The sequence below is a fragment of the Leptodactylus fuscus genome, chromosome 11, assembly GCF_031893055.1.
Source record: "Leptodactylus fuscus isolate aLepFus1 chromosome 11, aLepFus1.hap2, whole genome shotgun sequence".
In the NCBI taxonomy this organism is placed as follows: Eukaryota; Metazoa; Chordata; class Amphibia; order Anura; family Leptodactylidae; genus Leptodactylus; species Leptodactylus fuscus.
In genome coordinates this window covers 28993505-29015731 of record NC_134275.1, presented here as the reverse complement: position 1 = coordinate 29015731, position 22227 = coordinate 28993505, and the positions used below count along the sequence as shown (strand labels likewise).

Here is a 22227-nt window from a genome sequence, read left to right as displayed (position 1 = left end):
GTAGAGAGGAAGAGGCTTCTTCCTGGAGCTCCTCTGATCAGAGAAGACAGAGGATAAGAACTACAATAGGGCTGCAAAATTTAGGCTTGATATCTATGTCTCTGTAATGAAATATATTACTATATTGGATATATTGAAGCAAGGGGAGAGTGTACATTGTGAATATTAATGGTTAAAAAAAAGCAAAAAATCTAATATAACACATTAAGATTATTATATTGCTCTATCTATTAACCCTGGCCATGCTGGCAGGGGTTGTGCATTGTGCTTGCTAGGGGATTAAGCAGGTGTTGCAGGTGCCAGGCCTGAGTGGAGTGCTGGGTAATCAGATGTGAGTGGCAGTGCAGCTCCTGCATCAGGTTCCAGTCTGCACAGAAGCGCTCAATAAATAACAGAAATAGGCTGTGATTGCGGCTTTCCTGACTGTATTTGTGTTAATAATTATACCCAGTAACACAATTCTGGTCCCTGCTTTATACATCACCTCATAAAGAGCAGACCAATTTCCCCTCTAAAATCATACCCAGCAGCCCATGAGTCATGTATGATTATTAATTGTATGTTATTGCATATGCGAACAGCTCATTATAAGATATACATATATATGTGTGTTTATTGTGGGTAAAATGAAATGTCTTCTATGAAAAGTTCATTAAGGAGAAGAAGTGGATACATAAAATTCTGCAATTCTAGTTTATAAAATATCACATAATAGTCTGCTGTTGGTACTGAAAATATTACACTCAGGTCTATTATAAACGGTGCTATTGTGATTGTAATTGTTGCTATTGTTAATAACGTGACGTCTGGTTCTTTAGAATCTCGCAGAGAAATAGAACTTAACAATTTTGCAGGTTTGGTTTGAGTAGAATAAATCAAATGAATGGGAAATGGATGTAATAATGATCTGGTCTGCCTAGGGAAATATACCAAATATTTAGGGGTTTCAGATTTACTGATTCTTAGTGCCAATGAGCCGGAATATGGATTTCTTAGTTCTTTTGAAGAGTTTGTTTTTTACTGTAGATTTGTACAACTACTGAACTGGACAGATAACTTTTTTGATGGGGACTTGGAGTGTCTATTACTGATTAGATCTACAGCTTTCCAGATAATAAGGCATAAGAATTGTATAATTGTTTGGATACTGGTTAGAATGAGATAATAAATACAAAGAGTGATATAGATAAGCAGATAAGAAATATAGATAATACAAACAATCACATAGATATAAATAAATAAGTAATTCAATCTGACAGTAAAATATAGTAATAGATAGATAACATGGAGGCAGAATATATATATATATATATATATATATATATATATATATATATATATATATTAGATAATGCAGAGAAAAACAAAATATACACAAAGAGATATACATACGAAGAAACATGGATTAATAGATAAACAGATATGTGAAGAAATAGATATAAAATAGCTATAGAGATATATAGAGAGACACTATAGAAATAAAGTGAGAAAGTAAAAAAAATCTAGAGATTACAACATGAAATTTTTATTTACATTGATGGATAATATAATTGATAAAATACATTATATGTACAGACTTTAAACCTAGAGATTAATAGCCTATATGTAGATAAAATGTAGATATATATTACACAGAGATGGTGTTAGAATTTATGTGTGTAGTTTTTATAACCAAGCATTTCCCCCCCCCCTCCTACTCATTCCACGCACATGTAATTACTTTGTCCATAATGTCACCTCTCAGGCGGAAATCTGCTTCTGTCAGAGACTTTTTAGATAAGTATTTCTGGTCCAGTTGGCACCAAAGGGGTTAACGTTTAACCATTTAGAGAACACAGCACTATCTGTATTAATCCTGTTTAGTCCCTGTGTTCTTTGTTAAGGGGGTAAAGAGCTGCCATTGTGCCCCAATAACTGTGCAGGGTCCAGGAGATTTAGCTGGGGCAATTTGGATGTGGATGGATCTTGACAAGCAGAAAATAGCTCAGAAGGGAACTAGGACTTCAAAAAGCCTGTATCCCTCTCCCTCTATGTGATCGGAATTCTCCCTCAGCTTTTAGTAGAGAAGGCTGATGGATTTTTTAGGTCAGTAAATCAAGGCCTGGGATATTTTTTGTTTATGCATGCAAAAGCACCTGTACAGTGTAAACAGCAATGTAGTATACTACCTGTGCCTGGTGCCACCACTATCTAAAGCCTGAGTTCATTTATTCCTTCTGGTCATGGTCTCACTGTACAATGCTGACTGTGTGTGCCCTGGTAATGTCACCATAAACTGGAGTAGTCATCCTGCCAGGGATAAGTCATTTCTAGGGGCTGTAAATACTCTGATGACTACTAGAACCTATGGTAATTGTAGAAGTGGTAGTAATATTGGTAATTGTAGTAGTGGTAGTAATATTGGTAAAGTAGTGGTGGTAGTAATATTGGAGATGGTGGTAGTGGTAGTAATATTGGTGAAGTAGTAGTGGGTGTAATATTGGTGATAAGGTAGTGGTAGCAATATTGGTGATGGTAGTAGTGGGTGTAATATTGGTGATGTGGTAGTTGTAGTAATATTGATGGTAGTGGTTGTAATATTGGTGATGTAGTAGTGGTAGTAATATTGGTGATGGCAGTAGTGGGTGTGATATTGGTGATGCTGGTAGTGGTAGTAATATTGGTGATACTGGTAGTTAGTAATATTGGTGATGGCAGTAGTGGGTGTAATATTGGTGATACTGGTAGTTAGTAATATTGGTGATGCTGGTAGTGGTAGTAATATTGGTGATGGCAGTAGTGGGTGTAATATTGGTGATGCTGGTAGTGGTAGTAATATTGGTGATACTGGTAGTTAGTAATGGTGATGGCAGTAGTGGGTGTAATATTGGTGATGCTGGTAGTGGTAGTAATATTGGTGATGTAGTAATATTGGTGATGGTAGTAGTAGAAGTAAAACTATAAATTATTGTAAAAATCATAAGAGTTAAAATGAAAAAATGGCAACAAATACTGTTCATGACAGTGTTGATATAATAGTGATAAAAATGATAATATTCCTGAGAATCATCATCATGGCAATAACACTATTTGCAAATATAATAAAAATAGTGATAAAGATAGTCATAATAAAGGTGAATATAGTAGATATTGTAGGAGCTAAAGTCGTTTTAATAATTACTATAGCTGTAGTAATAATAGTAGCAGTACTAGTAGGTGTAATAACCATAATAATGCCACAAGTAATAGTTGGAGTAGTGCTAGACAGTAGCAGTAGGTGTAGTAATAGCAGTAATACCAGTACTAATGGAAGTAGAAGAAGCAGTTATAGCAATACTAGCAGTAGTTATACTAGTAGAAATTATATTAGAAGTAGTAGCAGTTATAATGTTAGCACACTTCTAATATTGCTAGTATTTCTACTTCTACTATTACTACTACTATTCCTACTTCTACTATTACTTCTACTATTCCTACTTCTGCTATTATTGCTACTATTCCTACTTCTGCTATGTTGTGCTCCTGGTTGTAGCATTGTGTCAGTGTAATGCACTATATCATGTACTATAGTACTGACCACTCATTATACTGTCATCCCATGCATGTTGTTTGTTTAGTAGACTATTGACTAGCTGTTTACATAGCAATGGTACATTAAGTGCAAGGAGATTTCTACCCCTCCCCCCAGAGAGCAGTCTTTGGGGTGAATGCTGAGGCCGAATCCCTACATGGACTTAATTCCCAGGACAGAAAGAAAGTATATGGATTGCATGGTGAAAGTTTATTGTGAGGGTGCTCTGCATTGTGCTGGGTTTAGCTTTCTCTGACTATTGTGAGTTTACTCTTTTCTTCCAGACAATGGGGGGTTTAATGTAAAAGGAAATGAGCTCCTGAGTGCTGACTCCATGATGGGGCTGCACCTCTAGAGGTAGGTGGAAGCCTGGACTTTATCCTCATAGCTTCTATCTAGGCTGGATAATTATACCAATTGGTTATTCTTGGGTGTTAGGATATTTTATTTTCTTTGGCTGGATGGAAAGGGTTAAAATAACCTCATATAATATATTGTTATAGAAAGTATAGCAAGAAAGATCTATCTATCTATCTATCTATCTATCTATCTATCTATCTATCTATCTATCTATCTATCTATCTATCTATCTTATTCCTGAATCTACACATATCTTTATAGCCATGTAATAATAATATACATTTACTTAATAACTAACCTTAGACGTATGTGTGCATACAAGAATATACACATTGCTCTTTTTCTTTGCTGCTTTCTTTTTTTTTTTTTTAACTTATTCCCAGTGAAAATCGATAATTACACAACGATTACGTTGGGCAGAAATCTGATACTCTATAATTATTTTATCACGTGGGGCTTATGACACCCTGGAAGGTAACAGAAATATATTCAACATATTAAAGTAAATAAGTCATGATATAAATCTTAAGAAATTGAATGCAATATAACACCAATCAACAAAGCAAATAGGAAATTGTATTAATTATAATGAAAAATTTTAAGTCATAAAAAAATCCATCACAATATTAAATCAGTACTATATTATATAAGTAATAAAGAGAGGTGTATGGTAAATATTACACTCATCTGTGAATGGAAACATTCAGTATGTATATTATAGAAAAAAAAATCAATATTTGTTGGTAAAACTCACTGAACCCCAAAAGTGAGTATAATCTAAAGATACATGATATGAAACATTAAAAAAAAATGTATTGTAAATCAATAAATAGGATTGAAAGGAGCAATTGAGCTTCTGTTATTTAAAAGCAGCCTGAAGTGACAATGCTTTAATGTTCTCTTGGTGACGCTGCCTGCATGAGAATTGCAGCTCTCCAGCTCCCCCTAGAGGCAGTTCAGGGTATGTTCAGTGCAAACAGTTTCAGTGTCTATGGGGGTCGTTAGAGAAGAGTTTAAATTCTAGGACACATTGTAAACAATTAACACACTCACAGACACACATATACACCAACACACGTGCACACACACTCGTACAAATACACACGATTGAATTAATGACTATAAATTAACATTTATCCATTGTTAGCATAAATATTATAAATATATGCCAATTAGTGATGAAATAATTTTCATAGAGGCCAGTAATATATTGGTAACCTGCTGTATTAATCATATGCGGGTGATACAGTAAATAAAATGTACTGCATATAAACAGGGACAAGGCCCAATGTGTAGGTGTACACTGCAGTGGAATATTCTGGCGCTACAAAAGCAACATGAAAAAGTGAATCAATTGGACTATAAGTATATTAATTCTAAGAACCTTCTTATTGGTAAAGTTAAACAACTATTTGAGATAGCAATGACTTTGACTGTGGCTCAATATTTGCTGTATAATTTTTACTATTACAATATTGAGATGTTTCTGTTGTGTATTTTTATTTTATTTTTTTTACATCTGATCCACATTAGTTACTAAGCTGATACATGAAATGATATCACTCTACATCAGTTTATCAATCAGGTTTTATACCACCTGGCTCTAATCTCAGGCCCCAAAAGATGTAGCAGGGCTTTGTTCACACTGATGATTTTGTTTCCTTTTTTTTGTTTGTTTTGCTTTTAGAGTGGTGCATTCTTGGGATACTGTAAAAAAAAAAAAAAAAAAAAAAAAAAAAAAATTAATGATTTGACACAAATTTATTTTTTTCTTGATTCTTACATCAATCTGCCATAGGCACTGCCCTCAATGATATATATATATATTTTTTAATGAAAAAAAGAAGAAAAAAACAGAAACTAATCCCATTCAGTTTTTCATGGCTTGAATTGATTAAAAATTAAATACAAAACTAGAAACAAAATTACAGTTCTTGACAAAAGCATTGAAAAAAATGGGAAGCCCACTAGTAAGCACAGAGCCCTGAAGACTTTCAATGTCTTATATAGCTGTGTTACCCTGTTGTTTTGTAGGTCCTGCTTTTTTATAGATGTCTTGGGTTCACCTTGCGTATGTTAAAATTCTATAAATTCACCCAAAATTTACGGTACTTCATGATAAAAATGACTACTTAATAATAAAACTTGTGAATTTAATATCAAAAGTCAAAATAATATTTGGTTCTGTTTTGGCTTTTGTACACTGAACTATCACATCTGTGTGGCCATTTGCTTTGGAGAGAAAGGGGTTAAGATAATCTGTGGCGTGCACTGTTAAATAGAATTAACATTTTCTCTCGGGAATCATATTATTGCCACAACTCTTATTTTAGCTTGTGATGTAAATGGAGTTAAGTGTTAATTTTTATAAAGTTTGATAAGGGATTGGTTAATGATTGTAGAGAAATCCAATTTTCAGCACCAGTCCTCTGAGTTATGGTGATATTTGTCAGTCCTGAATTATTCCTTAAAAAAAAAATAACACAAATTTTATAAATTTTAAGAATAAATAATATTGTGCTATAGGTCACTTCGATGTTTTATCAGGTATTTCTAGTTTTATTTAATTTTTTTTTTTTTTAAATATATTTTTATATAGAATAATTTTGTATAAAATAATGTTTTTACCTCCAGAGAACCAGATTACCAGTTAGTTTAGATAAATTTGCACTCGGACACATATAAGTAACACAACAGACAAAAAATATTAATTATAACTTTCAATATACTAGATAAAGAGCTAAAGACTATTAGGTATTGTATAAGTACTATTGAATATCCTAGATGGAAAGTATAGTTATATTTTATATATGGAAATATAGTTATATTTCTTATGTTGTTTAGAAAAAAAAAACATAAAAACACTAAGCGAGAGAGAAGCTATAAAAAAATTATATTCTAAACATATACAAAGTTACAATGATTTTATTAACACCTTCAAAGCAACGTATTTGAGTCCATTACCCAATCAAATTAAGAACACAGTTAAAAAAAAAAAAAAAAAAAAATTAAAAAAAATTCTTGAATCTCATTGGTTGAAAAGTTAGATCCACAAAAGGTTTTAAAATACAGATAGGAAATAAATATTTGGTTTTAAATTTTGACATGTAAAATTAAATCCAACATGGTGGAATTGTGCTTATTCCAATGTCAATCAAAGCTAAGGTTGAATTCACAATAGTATTTGTATGCTTCAGTTTTTTTTTTAATTAATCCAAACGGATTGGGCCAATGAATAATACAAATCTGCATTCAGTCTAGTACTTGTACTTACATAATTTTGACAAAAAAGCATGAAACCAAGAGTCATCTGATAGATCCTATTAATATCTATGGAACTTAAACTGATGACAAAATCTATCAGTAAAAGAAAAGAAACAAAAACCTCAGTATTGACAATTTTTTACCCTAAAAATAGAATCAGATCAAAAAATTATTGAAATTTGGACTGCTAAAGAAAAATCTAAACTAAAAATACTAAAGTCTGCATATGCCTCTACTTTCAATAAGTTTTGTGATTCTGGTTCAGTTACAGGACCATGGTCATAGCCACACTGGTATTTTTGTACATTTTCTTAAATAATTTTCAACAGTAAAACAGAAACAAAAACATAAATATGGATACAAAAAAAAACCTTGATGGATTACATTCAATTCTATGGCTCTTAAAGTGTTAAAAAATGTATTTAAAAAAAGAAACACAAACTTCTGTGAACATTTTCAAAGCTCAAGCAAACTATTGAAAACTATCCTTCAATCAAAAAGTTCATTTGTTTATGTTTTTTTTTATTACCAATTTTTATAAAATGACTAAAACAATTATATAGTGCGCCAGGCAAACCAAAAAAAGTGTAATTTTTGCAAATTGATAAAAATAGTAAGTCTTTCAATTTTTTTGCAGTTCTGCACTTTCTGTTATTTAAATTCTTAAGTTGTAATAATTTTCTTTGTTCTTTATTCACTTTTGCCACAATTTATTATTTTTAATCACATTTCTGTATTAAAATAATCTTTTGAAAGATTAAAATCCAAATTGCATAACTCATGTGTTAAATATAAGAATTGAGCAGAAAAAATAATAAATAAAATAGCAGTAGACTAACACAACTAAACCAAATAAACTAGTATGAAATGTCTACTAATACACACAAGCAGAATCTCTGAACCGTACATATATAGACCTGTGACAAGTATAAATATGGAAACTAGAAGAAATTGTTCTCACCAATCCTATGGTGTTTAATTGTGGTGACATCACCAACAAAACTACTCAAAGGTTGGTAAATTATTTAAAATTGCAATGGTTTTTTTTTTTTTAAAACAAAAAACAAATGCACATGAAAAATAAAAAACGTGGAAATTATTCCATTATTATTAGTAAATTAATTACAAATTCAGGTTGTATCCAGCGCTTGTGATTTCACCACTGACACTTGGTTTCCAAATATACAATAATTCATAAATTCGACATCAGTATTTCCTGTAAAACCATCTCAAGGTCGTTGCAAGGAATCAAATTTTGTCCCCTCTTTACATAATATTAATATTAGCCACAAATAAAGCAATACATTATGCATGACCTTATCAGAGGCTATTTAATGAGTTAATTATATCTGTTCCCACAGTGGCAGACATAATGCAGTATCATTGCTGCCAAGCTGTCATTCTTACACTATGACTTGTAATTAACTCTGCCACGTTTGATGGAGGTTTAATGGCTTGGCATGGCAGTTGAGTGACTCTGCAAGTTTTCAGTCTGTAAACTTCCTTTTGTGTTTTCCTTCTTAAATCCTTAACATGATGATCATGTGATTTTTACGTATGCCTGTTTGCTTACAGAACGTATTAATACAATGCAGTTAAAAGACTGAGGTGTTATACACCAACTACACCCTATAAACATTTCATTTGTTGCCAGTGCCACCTTATACTTATCATTACCCATAAGACGAGTCCATAAGGCAAGCTGTCATTGTATCAAATTGTTGGGTCACTGTATTAATCGGTGTAAAGCAGAAAATATGGCAGCCAGAACCAACCCTATAAAACTGTGTTACATAATGTATACCTGTATTCTCTAGGGGCTGTGGCTAAACAGTTAAAAATAAATTATATATATATATATATATATATATATATATATATATATATATATATATATATATATATATATTGTGTGTGTGTGTGTGTAGTGCAGCTTCTTCCCATCCAAAGTGAATGGCGCCCACACTATACAGTTTGTGTGAGCGTGAAATGAAAGTCTGGTGGTGCAGTATGAGTGTTATTGTCATAGCTGTTACATCTGTATATATACATACACATTACTAGATTTATGGCAAAATAAAAACATGCATATATTAAATAAGCCTGATGTACTGACCAAAGTGTTCACCACTTCAATTTGGAGCACACGTGTAGCAGAATAAATTGTTATCCATTACTTCAGTTTTTGTAGACAGAGGAAAATTTTGACCTTCTAAATTGTATTCATTATTTGAAAGTTGCTAATACAGTCTGTGTAATATCTATCTATCTATCTATCTATCTATCTATCTATCTATCTATCTATCTATCTATCTATCTATCTATCTAGAATAGTAGTAGAAACAATGGAGGTCATAATAGTGATTATAAAATAGCATCATCAATAGTATCAAGAAGAATAGTTAATAATATTAGCAAAAATAACAGTAATAGTAATGAAGGCGGACATAATGTGTTCAGAGTAATGATTTAGTAGAAAAACTAGTAGTAGTGATGGTTGTGGTATAATAATAATTGTAGTAGGATTTGCATTGCAAGTAATAGTAATGTTAGTATACTGGTTGTACTCCTGGTTGTAGCATTGTGACATTGTAATGCACCATATCGTGTACTATAGTACTGACCACTCATTATACTGTCATCCCATGCATGTTGTTTGTTTAGTAGACTATTGACTAGCTGTTTACATAGCAATGGTACATTAAGTGCAAGGAGATTTCTACCCCTCCCCCCAGAGAGCAGTCTTTGGGGTGAATGCTGAGGCCGAATCCCTACATAGACTTAATTCCCAGGACAGAAAGAAAGTATATGGATTGCATGGTGAAAGTTTATTGTGAGGGTGCTCTGCATTGTGCTGGGTTTAGCTTTCTCTGACTATTGTGAGTTTACTCTTTTCTTCCAGACAATGGGGGGTTTAATGTAAAAGGAAATGAGCTCCTGAGTGCTGACTCCATGATGGGGCTGCACCTCTAGAGGTAGGTGGAAGCCTGGACTTTATCCTCATAGCTTCCATGTACAATGTAGAATGGAGTATTGCAGTTATTGGTCATTGTTGGTGGTATATATACTTTTCTGTCTCTATTGTGGTATAAAGGGTTAATGGAAGAACATACAGTATCTATCTATCTATCTATCCAATCTATTCATCTAATATCTGTATCTATCTATCGATCGATCGATCGATCGATCTATCTATCTACATTACATATACACACATAGAAGTAAGGAGCAGTTTTGTAGGAAACCAATTATCTTCTCCATACGTCATTGGAATGTAGGAGGAAACTGGACAAAACTAAAGGAAACTCAAGCACTCAGAATGTAGACTGCAGACACAGGTTGTTTTAAGTTCTGCTCTCACGCTGTGCTGTACCAAATGACAAATTCATGTCTGCCATAGACTCAACCCCTGACACCTATACCTGTATGGAGGAACTATAGATACAGTATGCGTATGATTGATTCTGCAGTGCTATGTTGCCTCAACACCTTTACCATATATGTCTTGGTGCAATGATGAATTTTGCTTCTATATGAACCCCCAGGAAGTCTTCAAATGTACTTATTTTATTTCATACACTCCTATTTTACTTGTATTGAGGTTTGATTTCTTTTACATGTGTAATATCTCCTCCTCTTGCACCATAAAACTAAACCATGCATCACACTATTACATAAGCTAAACAAACCTGGAAAAACAGACACAGCTGCCTGACCGGCGCTACACCGCAACAAACTACACCAGTGATATATACATGTGCTACTTCTATTATTATAGTATACATTATAGGGGGTTGGGTTGATCATTTGCTGTACTTGTGAACTAAGTTACGAAATATGGAAGTTTGGAAGTTTACCTGGAGACTAATGAAAAGCAACAAATAACACAACTCAGCTCTGCTACATCTGTACTTATTAAACATCTCCCCAATGCATTTGTACTGTATAAGATGACACGTACTGTAAGCACTTGTCTACACATTTTTTGCATTAAACATAATATTATACCTACAGCAAATGTATAGTTAGTAACTGAACATATAAAAAGTAGATGTAGCAGAGCTGAATTGGTCAGTGGAGTTTTGCTTAGTGTGTCAATGTATCATGATGATGATTCTATTATTAGGTTGTCATAGTTTATTATTAGTGATTTCAATAGAGCAGGAGGTAAACAGAATGTAATAACAAATTCAGCTCCGCTACTCCTGCAAACCCCTGAAGGTTTGTCATAGAAATTCTAGCTTGTTTCCCAAAGAGATTTACCCTATTGCAGTCCTTCAAGAGATTCAACACACTCAGACAAGAGGGATAAACCCAGTCTGCTGCACAATGTGCTTCATTGTATTACAAGTGCTGGTCTTATTCTTTCTGTAGAGTAATTCCCAACCAAATATCCAAATAGGGAGAAAAGGAATCTTAACTCTTTGCTGTATAAGAACCCTCCATATCCCTAGGCCCCATGTACCTCACTGGGTGGGAAGGTGTTGTGTACAATACATTCCAGAACTTTGGGTTATTATCAAAACTTTCATATCCCAATATGACAAACTCTGCTCTGCTACACATAACGACTCAGCACTGCTAAGTGTAGCTATGTCTTGTCTATATCTTCAGAGAATTTTCAATTCTATTATCAATTTTTGTTTCTCTTTAAGTACATTGTAGTAAAGAAGTATCATTAAGGGGGAAGGTATCATCACATATCTGCTGGGAAAGTTGTGAATTATACTGCAAACCTTATTTATACTGTAATTTATGACAGCTCTTGACTCTCAACACTTGAGAAAAGTGGACGGGTTATATGGGACAGGGAGTGCCAACATAGTTCTGATGTTACACTTAAACCAGAATATGATCCAAAAAGTGGAGCTAATCCACGCCAACTCATAGCAGGCGTAGATGTCATTTTTTTTTTAATTAAAAAGGGACAAAAATTCATCAAATTATGTCAAATTTTAGAGAAATGTTCCCCCCTCAATACGTTTTGTTCACTTTACTGTAACGCACCAGAGCATGGAAATGCTATTCTTAATAATAGCAGGCGGAGATTTCATTTTTTTGACTTAAAGAGGGACACAATGTGTCAAATTTGTAAGCGATGTTCAACTATTAATACATTTGGGTCATAGACTGGAATATGAAACATTTGTAATATGTCCCTATGTGTTTCCCCTGCAACACAGATAAGGACTAAGACTAAGGGGAACTGAATCTGTATCAGGCTGAGGTCACACGTTGCGTTTATTTGTTGCAGTATTTTTTATAAGTCAAAGCCTAGAGTGGCTTCAAAAGGAATGGGAAATATCAAGGATACACTTATACTTCTCCCTTCTGCTATATCTACTTTGGCTTTGGTTTCAAACACGCAGGGTATAAATGGTTAAATCAACAGGTTCTTATTTCATGTTTAAACTTAAATGGCATTAGATATAGTCAAAATGATAAAGATATAGGGGGCCCGACATTGGAGACCGAGGGGGCCACATACCAAAAGAGCAGCACTATAAATGCTACATGATAGTTGTGAATCCTTGACAAAGTTACACCTTGGATAGTAAAATGTTCTACATAAAGCCGTCCTGATATTATATAGTTATGACTTATAAATGTAGCAGAGTCGAGTTTGTCATTATAACATCACAGTTGGTGTTTTTCATAGACTAATACAAGAGTACATGTGCGAAGGCAGAACTTATCGGCCAGTCTTCCTTGCTCCATTTGACATAACAAAATCATTAGTTGAAGCAGCAGATTCTTTGGAGTTTATTCCGCAGAATAGTTTGGGAGTGAACACCCCTCTCCCTGCATTGCGAAATGAAATGATTTGGCGTCGGCCTGTGCCAGAGTACTTTGCAAGCAATCAACAGATTTCATGTGTCACTATTACAATAACAAGTTTTGCTGTCCTTTGGAGACAAGTCAGTTAGTTTTGGCTGCGGCTAAAGCTAGCTTTATTTTCAAAAGCAATTGATTTTTTTTCTCTTTCTCCAAGCCAGACCAAAGAACTACAGAAAATTGAAACCAGTTTTTTAAACCACATCGACTTTGGTTTCCAGGATCTCTTCCTTAGGCTTTGCTTTCTAAGCCTTCTTTAAAAATAATCTTAAAAAAAAAAAAAAAATGATATAATGTAATATCGCTCGGGCTGGGCGAAGCGGGAAATGTTTTTGTCAAAAATTTTCGAAAGTGTTTGTCGAAGACCACAAAGAAAATTCCTAACATGACATTAGTAATAGGAGACCCCTCGAAGGTTGTCTGTGAGTGAGAATAGCTTATGCGGTGTATGTTGTATAAAGCTTCTTGTTTTCTTGTATTCTGTGGAATGTGAAGTGATGAGATATTGTGCGGCGGTTAATGAGTTAAGTACAGGCTTCCATGGACAATTGCCAGCTGCTAAACTGTCTGGCAGCCTATCAAATGGCATACCTTCCAACTCATGGTGGTTTACTCTTCAGCAAGGAATACCCCGACCAACCATATTTTCAATCATTTTTATTAATAAACTCATCGTTCTTTGTCTTCTATTTCTCTTTTTTGCGCCTTACTATAACTTTCTTCTTAAAGGGGTTCTCCACTTTAAACAAACCCTTCAAAGAATCCCATTACAATAAACTTATCACAAAGTGTTCCCCTTTTGGGACCTCCTTTAATGAGCTGTACAGTAACTGTGGGAAAATGTGTCAGTAAGTGTTTTATTTCCCAGCAGCGCCACCACAGGGGAAATTAAGAATTGCACTCATTCAAATCAATGGGCTGCCTGTTTAATGCGGGATAGGACAGGTCCTCCAGAGTGAGAGATGCTCTTTGTGAATACTGCTCTATTCTGAAAAGTATGCTGAACCGTGAGATAAAGGATATTCGTATGTAGTAGCCCTTTTATTTTTCGATCATTGGCCCCCATGTATGAGATAAACAAATAACCCACTTTATTAGGTCACAAGTGTTTGGTAGGCAATATAAGAATGGGTTTTGAAAATTGGACAACCTATTTGACACCACCGAAAAAGTCACCTGTTTTTCTCCAAGAAACAGCACCACACTTGCCTATAGGCCATGTGTGGTACTGCAGTACAACCTCATTTATGTGAAAACAGTACCCTAAAAAAGAGAAGAGCTGTGTTTGGACAAAAACAGATCCTTTGGCTAGGCACATACAACCCTTTAATAATGATCATATCGTAGTATAGATAAGATTGTTGTTTTTAGTGACTCATTGTATCCAGCAGAGTAGTCATGTACCATGTTTGTATTTGTAACAACTCACACAGCAGAGTATGATGAAACCTAGGAATGACTCAGATATCTAGGAAAGAGATGCAATGATCTCATCAGTATGACCATGCATTAGACCAATGGGTGTAACTACGTGATATTTAGTTGGCTTCTGACTTTCCATTTGTTCTGTATATACAGTCCTATGAAAAAGTTTGGGCACCCCTATTAATCTTAATCATTTTTAGTTCTAAATATTTTGGTGTTTGCAACAGCCATTTCAGTTTGATATATCTAATAACTGATGGACACAGTAATATTTCAGGATTGAAATGAGGTTTATTGTACTAACAGAAAATGCGCAATATGCATTAAACCAAAATTTGACTGGTGCAAAAGTATGGGCACCTCAACAGAAAAGTGACATTAATATTTAGTAGATCCTCCTTTTGCAAAGATAACAGCCTCTAGTCGCTTCCTGTAGCTTTTAATCAGTTCCTGGATCCTGGATGAAGGTATTTTGGACCATTTCTTTCTACAAAACAATTCAAGTTCAGTTAAGTTTGATGGTCGCCGAACATGGACAGCTCGCTCTCAAATGATCTGAAAACAAAGATTGTTCAACATAGTTGTTCAGGGGAAGGATACAAAACGTTGTCTCAGAGATTTAACCTGTCAGTTTCCACTGTGAGGAACATAGTAAGGAAATGGAAGACCACAGGGACAGTTCTTGTTAAGCCCAGAAGTGGCAGGCCAAGAAAAATATCAGAAAGGCAGAGAAGAAGAATGGTGAGAACAGTCAAGGACAATCCACAGACCACCTCCAAAGAGCTGCAGCATCATCTTGCTGCAGATGGTGTCACTGTGCATCGGTCAACTATACAGCGCACTTTGCACAAATAGAAGCTGTATGGGAGAGTGATAAGAAAGAAGCCGTTTCTGCACGTACGCCACAAACAGAGTCACCTGAGGTATGTAAAAGCACATATGGACAAGCCAGCTTCATTTTGGAACAAAGATTGAGTTGTTTGGTTATAAAAAAAGGCGTTATGCATGGCGTCCAAAAAGAAACAGCATTCCAAGAAAAACACATGCTACCCACTGTAAAATTTGGTGGAGGTTCCATCATGCTTTGGGGCTGTGTGGCCAATGCCGGCACCGGGAATCTTGTTAAAGTTGAGGGTCGCATGGATTCCACTCAGTATCAGCTGATTCTTGAGAATAATGTTCAAGAATCAGTGACGAAGTTGAAGTTACGCCGGGGATGGATATTTCAGCAAGACAATGATCCAAAACACTGCTCCAAATCAACTCAGGCATTCATGCAGAGGAACAATTACAATGTTCTGGAATGGCCATCCCAGTCCCCAGACCTGAATATCATTGAACATCTGTGGGATGATTTGAAGCGGGCTGTCCATGCTCGGCGACCATCTAACTTAACTGAACTTGAATTGTTTGTCCAAAATACCTTTATCCAGGATCCAGGAACTGATTAAAAGCTACAGGAAGCGACTAGAGGCTGTTATCTTTGCAAAAGGAGAATCTACTAAATATTAATGTCACTTTTCTGTTGAGGTGCCCATACTTTTGCACCGGTCAAATTTTAGTTTAATGCATATTGCACATTTTCTGTTAGTACAATAAACCTCATTTCAATCTGGAAATATTACTGTGTCCATCAGTTATTAGATATATCAAACTGAAATGGCTGCTGCAAACACCAAAATATTTAGAACTAAAAATGATTAAGATTAATAGGGGTGCCCAAACTTTTTCATAGGACTGTACTTTAACCAGATCACGCCTATTTAGAGTAACCGTTACCAATATGGAACCCATTGTTAAAGTGTGGGGAAGTTATACTTCAGAAATAAAACAGATTAGTTAGTAATGCCTTGTTAGGCCTCAAGCATAGGTATGTGTATAGAAACTAAGGGAACTACAAAAACTGGAGCAATTGCCCATAGAAACCAATTTGATCACTTTGCAATGGGATATGATTGGTTACAGTGTATATACTGTTCATATATGTACCTGCTAGTTACATGGCAGTTTGTCAGGTCTGTTTTGATAAATGAACACTCTCTAAAAACATGGTTGCACCCTCTTGATCTATTTACCTATGTTAGTCAATTTGTCATTTGGATCAATTCTTTGTAATATTATGTGGTTTTACTGTATGTAAGGCTCTATTCACATAATCATACCGTGGCGTACGTCACCCATAGGGTTCCATTGAAAATGTGGCAACATATACATTTTTTTCTGGCATACCATAGTCTGATATACTATACCATACCTTTATTTTGTGGCATATGCCAAACCTCATGTGAGCATAGCCTTATATGCTAATAAATGATGACTATATCTGTAATTCATGAATAGATCTCCTTAAATGGGTTAAATTTTTGCAATTTCTATGTTTTCCAGTATTCCCTTGTTCTGTAGGATGTGTAGCAATAATATACATTTTGTAATCTTCCTAACAAGTTGCATCGACTTTGACTTTAATCTATGTATCCATTTACACATAGTAAACGCCACATCACGTTTCTGATTTGGCATGTTGGTCCTAACTATCATAAAACGCTTTTGGCACCGGCATACAGAATTAGAAGATTATTCTGCATTATGCTGGAGAGCTATGCCAGGAGCATTTACATATCACACTATAGGATCTTTTTACAATGTGAAACCGCTCCTTCTCAAGTATGCAGCTTTCCCAGTCTCTGTTGGTGTTACCTCTGCAGTAATGACGTTGCCCCATTTCTTTTGCATAATTCAAAAAACAATGAGATTCGTTGCTCCAAGAAATGATAATGATGTACAGATCTTACACGTCCAGCGTCCTAGATACCGAGCTAGAAATGTGCAATGATGGCGCGGAAGTATGCCTACCCCTGTAGTACTAGGAACAATAAAAGACACTTACTCTTTGTTTTATAAAGGGATCATATGTATAGTATAATAGGTTATCATAAATTCTATTATCTATTTCATCTACATTATCTATCTATGGTATATCTATCAATCATCTATTTTTATATATAGATTCAATCTATGATCTATTAATCATCTTTTTCTATACTTTTATCTATCTACTCTATATGGGTGTAAATTTTAATCTTGTTTATGACAATGTTCCATCAATTGATCGAAAATCAATCACATATGGCAAAAAACATATGACAAAAAAAGGCCACCCTTACCCAGATAACACATGGCTCTATGAGGAATGCAGATAACCAATCACATACAGCACTGTTATCTATATATGTTATGTACAGTATCTAATATCAATTTTATCTATACACCTTCTATTGATATATTTATACATTTCACCTATACTGTATCTACCAATCATCTATCTATCTATCTATCTATCTATCTATCTATCGCTCCATCTCCTATCTATCTATCTATCTATCTATCTATCTATCTATCTATCTATCTATCTATCTATTTTAATGTATTATTCTATTTTATCCATACATCTATTCATATATGACAATTTTCCATTAATACAATCAGTCTAAATCACTTATTTCAATCTATACATTATACATATATATGTTTTAGCTATCTGTCATGTTTTATCTGTGCATCTATTTTTATCTATAAGTTTCATGTATACTCTATCATCTATTATATATTGATACTTTATCTATTTATACATCTATCCATCTATGAAATGGCTACAAAGTTTACTTAATACTGTAAAGAATTGTCTGTGATCATTTTATATCAATTAATTGCAAACCAATGACACATAGTTGTCTAGATATATGACTCAGTATAGGGTACATATGCCTCCGGTGTACACCTTAGGAGTTAATAGACAGAAGACAGGCTATTATTTTATAATTAGTAGTCGTAGTAATTTCTGGATACACAGACAATAAAAGGTCAAGAACATAGGACACCATTATACAAAGACTATTGAAATTACTTAATGTAATCTCATTATCCACTAAAGGTGTTTTAAAGCAAAAGTCCAAGCTTGCTCCGGATTTTCCACTCTTGTGGTTTCTAGTACTCCCTGGATGTCTTCTGGCGTAGTTACTTTGATTACTATGGTCACATGATATTTATTCCTCATGTGTCACAGGTGGATGTACTGAAGCGTATGCCGATAATTAGCCAACCAAAATTTTCCTCCTTTCTCATACAGTTTCTTTCCAAGTCCAGTTCACTTCAGCGGTAAATGTTGTTTTGTTATTTCCATTAATATCATCCCCTCTCTTGTTTCTTGCTAGCTCTAAGCTGCAATGAAAATGATGGAGACCACATGGACAGAGACCAACAGTACACCCCTAACCAGAAAACCAAACGCATGAGGACCTCTTTCAAACACCATCAGCTGCGGACAATGAAATCTTACTTTGCTATTAACCACAATCCAGATGCCAAGGACTTAAAGCAACTAGCACAGAAGACAGGCTTAACCAAAAGAGTTTTACAGGTATATATATAAAATATGTATAAAATACAAGTATGCAATTTATACACAAAAACAATACAGTGGGCAGTAGGAAAATAAAAAAAAATGTTAAATCAAAATCTTTGGATTTATAATACTTATTAGATTTACGTCTCCAGTCAACCCAGTTGTTCAACCCAATCTTTAGATCTAGCTATTGTTATACTGTGTACCAATGTCCTATATTATATTCTAGCCTGTTGTACTAGTACAAAATTTTACGATTATTACCCTACTGTTTGGTCATTTATTCTCGCCGTTAACTTAGAATTAAAAAAAAATTCTTAGCAAAGATCTAAATGTTCTTCCTTTTCTTCTAGGTATGGTTTCAAAATGCACGAGCCAAATTCAGAAGGAACCTTCTGCGGCAAGAAAATAATGGTGTGGACAAAACATCAGATTCTACTCTTCAAGCCGGGACTCCATCAGGACCAGCCTCTGAAATTTCAAATGCCTCAATGAGTCCCTCCACTACCCCAACCACATTAACAGACTTAACTAACCCCACCATGCCAACTGTGACCTCCGTACTGACTTCGGTGCCTGGCAGCTTGGACGTACATGAATCTCGAAGCCCTCCACAGACAACACTCACAAATCTCTTCTGATGACTCTTTGAAAATTTCTTTAAAGAAAAAAATATTTTTAGTCGATTTCCAAGTGTATTTTAATAGAGACTTTGTTCAATGAATAATTTACATTTTTTGGTGGACGGTCTTGAAGAAGAGTTCATTGTACTGGTGTTTTGATAAACTGAAGGATTGCTTGGAAGATGTATCTGCAACACAACATTTGTGTAACTATACAGTTTTGTGGACTAAACAAGGGAAAGAACCATTAATTTAAGTTGGCTGAATCTTCTGTATTCTCAAAGACTGTTATGTGCCTTATATACTGTCTTATCAACATACATTTTCTCACTGTATATTTATGACCAGAACAAAATTGTTAAAAGTTTACTTTTCAATTAGTCCTAAAAAAGTTACTTTGTTTTAGACATTTTTTGGACAGAACTTTGCTCTGAGTGAGTAGTGTAAAATTTCAACATTTGTAGATGATGTGATGGTTTCTGTCGGTGACTTGCAAAGTTTGCACTGGTATCAACATCCAGACGGGTTTTTTGGGGGCAACATTGGTCCAGGGGAAAGCGGTTTTCATAGAGAGCTTCAAGCTTTAGGTGTGAAATGTATTCTATAACATCTTAGAAGGCTTTTCTATGATGTTCTAGTCGATGGCTTGACCCCCGTCTGCTTCCAGTCCTGTAAACAAGTTTATACAACATGCAGGGTTTATGACAGAAGATAATCGGCTAGCTGGAGAGATGTATTGAACATGATGAACAATGACACAAGAGAACAAATTAGATTACCTAATTGAAGGCCCAATGGTCCTCCCACCATTGTTGGAAGTTCACTTATTTTGCTTTAAATCTTTCATCGTTCACTGTGAAAACTATTTTCCAATTGGATTAAATGAAGTTATTTTCTGCAATTATTGAAATATTTCACAAACCACCAGTAATCCACAAGAGCTACCAGGCTATACAGTATTAGTGTTTACATACATTTCAGACTAGAGTTTAAAGATGTGTACTCATCAGTTTGGAACATGGGGACGTGACTGTAAGAGAACTAATCTCCAACCTACCATAAAACTATCCATGCGAAGATCCACTGAAGTGTCCCTTACAACCAAATTCAATAACCTCTACTCTAATTTATTTAGGGCATCTATACACATTAATATTGGCCAGGCCCATTGATTTCTTTGGGACCAGCCAACCATCTCATGTGTATAGGAGTCCCCTGACTTTCTCCTGGTACATGACAATGAGGAGAAAGAAGAATCAGGCATGCTGAATTTCAATGCCCAATCTTTTGTTCTGGCAGGAGATAAGCCACCACCAGGGAGATCTGGCAGTGGCTTTCTTCACTCACTCCATTCACAATATACACATGCTTGTCTTGAACTAAGCATGCATGTGAATAGGGGAGAGTAGAGAGAGCTTTTGGCCAAACAAGCTTTCAGCTGACAGATATTGAAGGTGTATGGGCAACTTAAGAGTTTTCCTGGTGATTCCTCCATGAGGCCTTGATTAGGAAACCATATTTTGGTTACATGAACATCATATTGTCTATAACTCTCATTGAGTACTATATGGGCTAAATTGGAATGCAATAGTTGTATTTTTGAGTATACCTGTCTGACATGTTCTGCAAGCTATGTAATGCAGAAAATTGCACTTGGTCATTTTACAGCACTTTTAAGACTGTGACCTGTAAATTCACTACATAAAGTTTCCAACTTCTAACAAAGCTGTCTACAAAACAACAAACAAAAAACACCCATGTAGCTTCCTTGAATGCAGATGAGGAAATTAAGAAAGGCACATGATACCACTCCTCACTTTTAGTACATATCCAATTCAGTGCCACACCCGCCTGAAACACTTTGGAATATGTTACAGGCCAACTCCGACTCTGAGAGTCTCCAGAAGTATTTAGACTTGATGCCCTTTATGACTAAACTCATAGTTAGTGTTCATTAATAATATCGATAAAGCCAATTCAAACCAACCTTGTATAAATTGATGACCTGTGTGTAATTTTTTGTAAAGTTTTGTTTGGTCTCTAAAAAAGGTATAAAGCAGGAAAAAAATATACTAATAAACAAAAGCTGCTTCATTTATTTTGTTTTGGGCCCATTCCATTTCTTAGCACAGAGGTACTCCAATTTGGCTTTCCTTCAGATGTTGATCTATCGTCTCCATTAAAATTGTTTACCACCTCATTGGCAAGTGGTTCAGTAAAAAAAAAATGGTGGGGGCTGTAGACCAACGACGACGTGAGCCAAGACAACAGTACAGCTGCTTTAGAATATTGTGAAATTTTTCCCCTATTTGTAATGTTGGATAAGGTCAGAACAATTCTGAGATGTTGTTGCATCTTTTGGATGGATAACTTTACCTCAGCAATGCGTAATTTTTAAGATAGAATGAACGTATGCCTTTTTTGTTCTTGTTTAATACAGAAACGTTAGTGTTCTTGATATGAAGAATAAATTTTGTCCGTGACATAATTCATCGTTGCAGAGAAGTGGATTTACTATTGTTTCATCCATCTTTATTTTATATTACTTTACCAAACTTGTAACTTATAAAGAAATGCTGGAGAATGACTTGTCTTCATATTTGTCCGGTGCACACTCCATCATATACCTCCATGTTGTAAGAAATATTGGGACAGATTTACTAATCCTGCCTAATATTTATTCCTTGTAAACTTAGACCAGAGAGGCTAAAGCTGTGCCAAATTCATCATAGTGACTTATGATAGATGATAAATTTGGTGCATCTTTA

The 22227-nt window shown here is 34.7% G+C and overlaps 1 protein-coding gene across 6 annotated transcripts in view; it reads left to right on the top strand.

The window, feature by feature from the left end:
* The window catches only part of LHX2 (LIM homeobox 2), a 35134-nt gene extending 13185 nt beyond the window's left edge, over positions 1 to 21949 (top strand). For all 6 annotated transcript variants that reach the window (XM_075260033.1, XM_075260031.1, XM_075260032.1 and 3 more), the window contains exons 4-5: positions 18646 to 18851; positions 19190 to 21949. In XM_075260033.1, coding sequence (XP_075116134.1) covers positions 18646 to 18851; positions 19190 to 19477 — 494 coding nt within the window. In that variant the 3' untranslated portion in view covers positions 19478 to 21949. The remainder of the gene's footprint in view (positions 1 to 18645; positions 18852 to 19189) is intronic.
* The last annotated feature ends 278 nt before the right edge of the window (positions 21950 to 22227 follow it).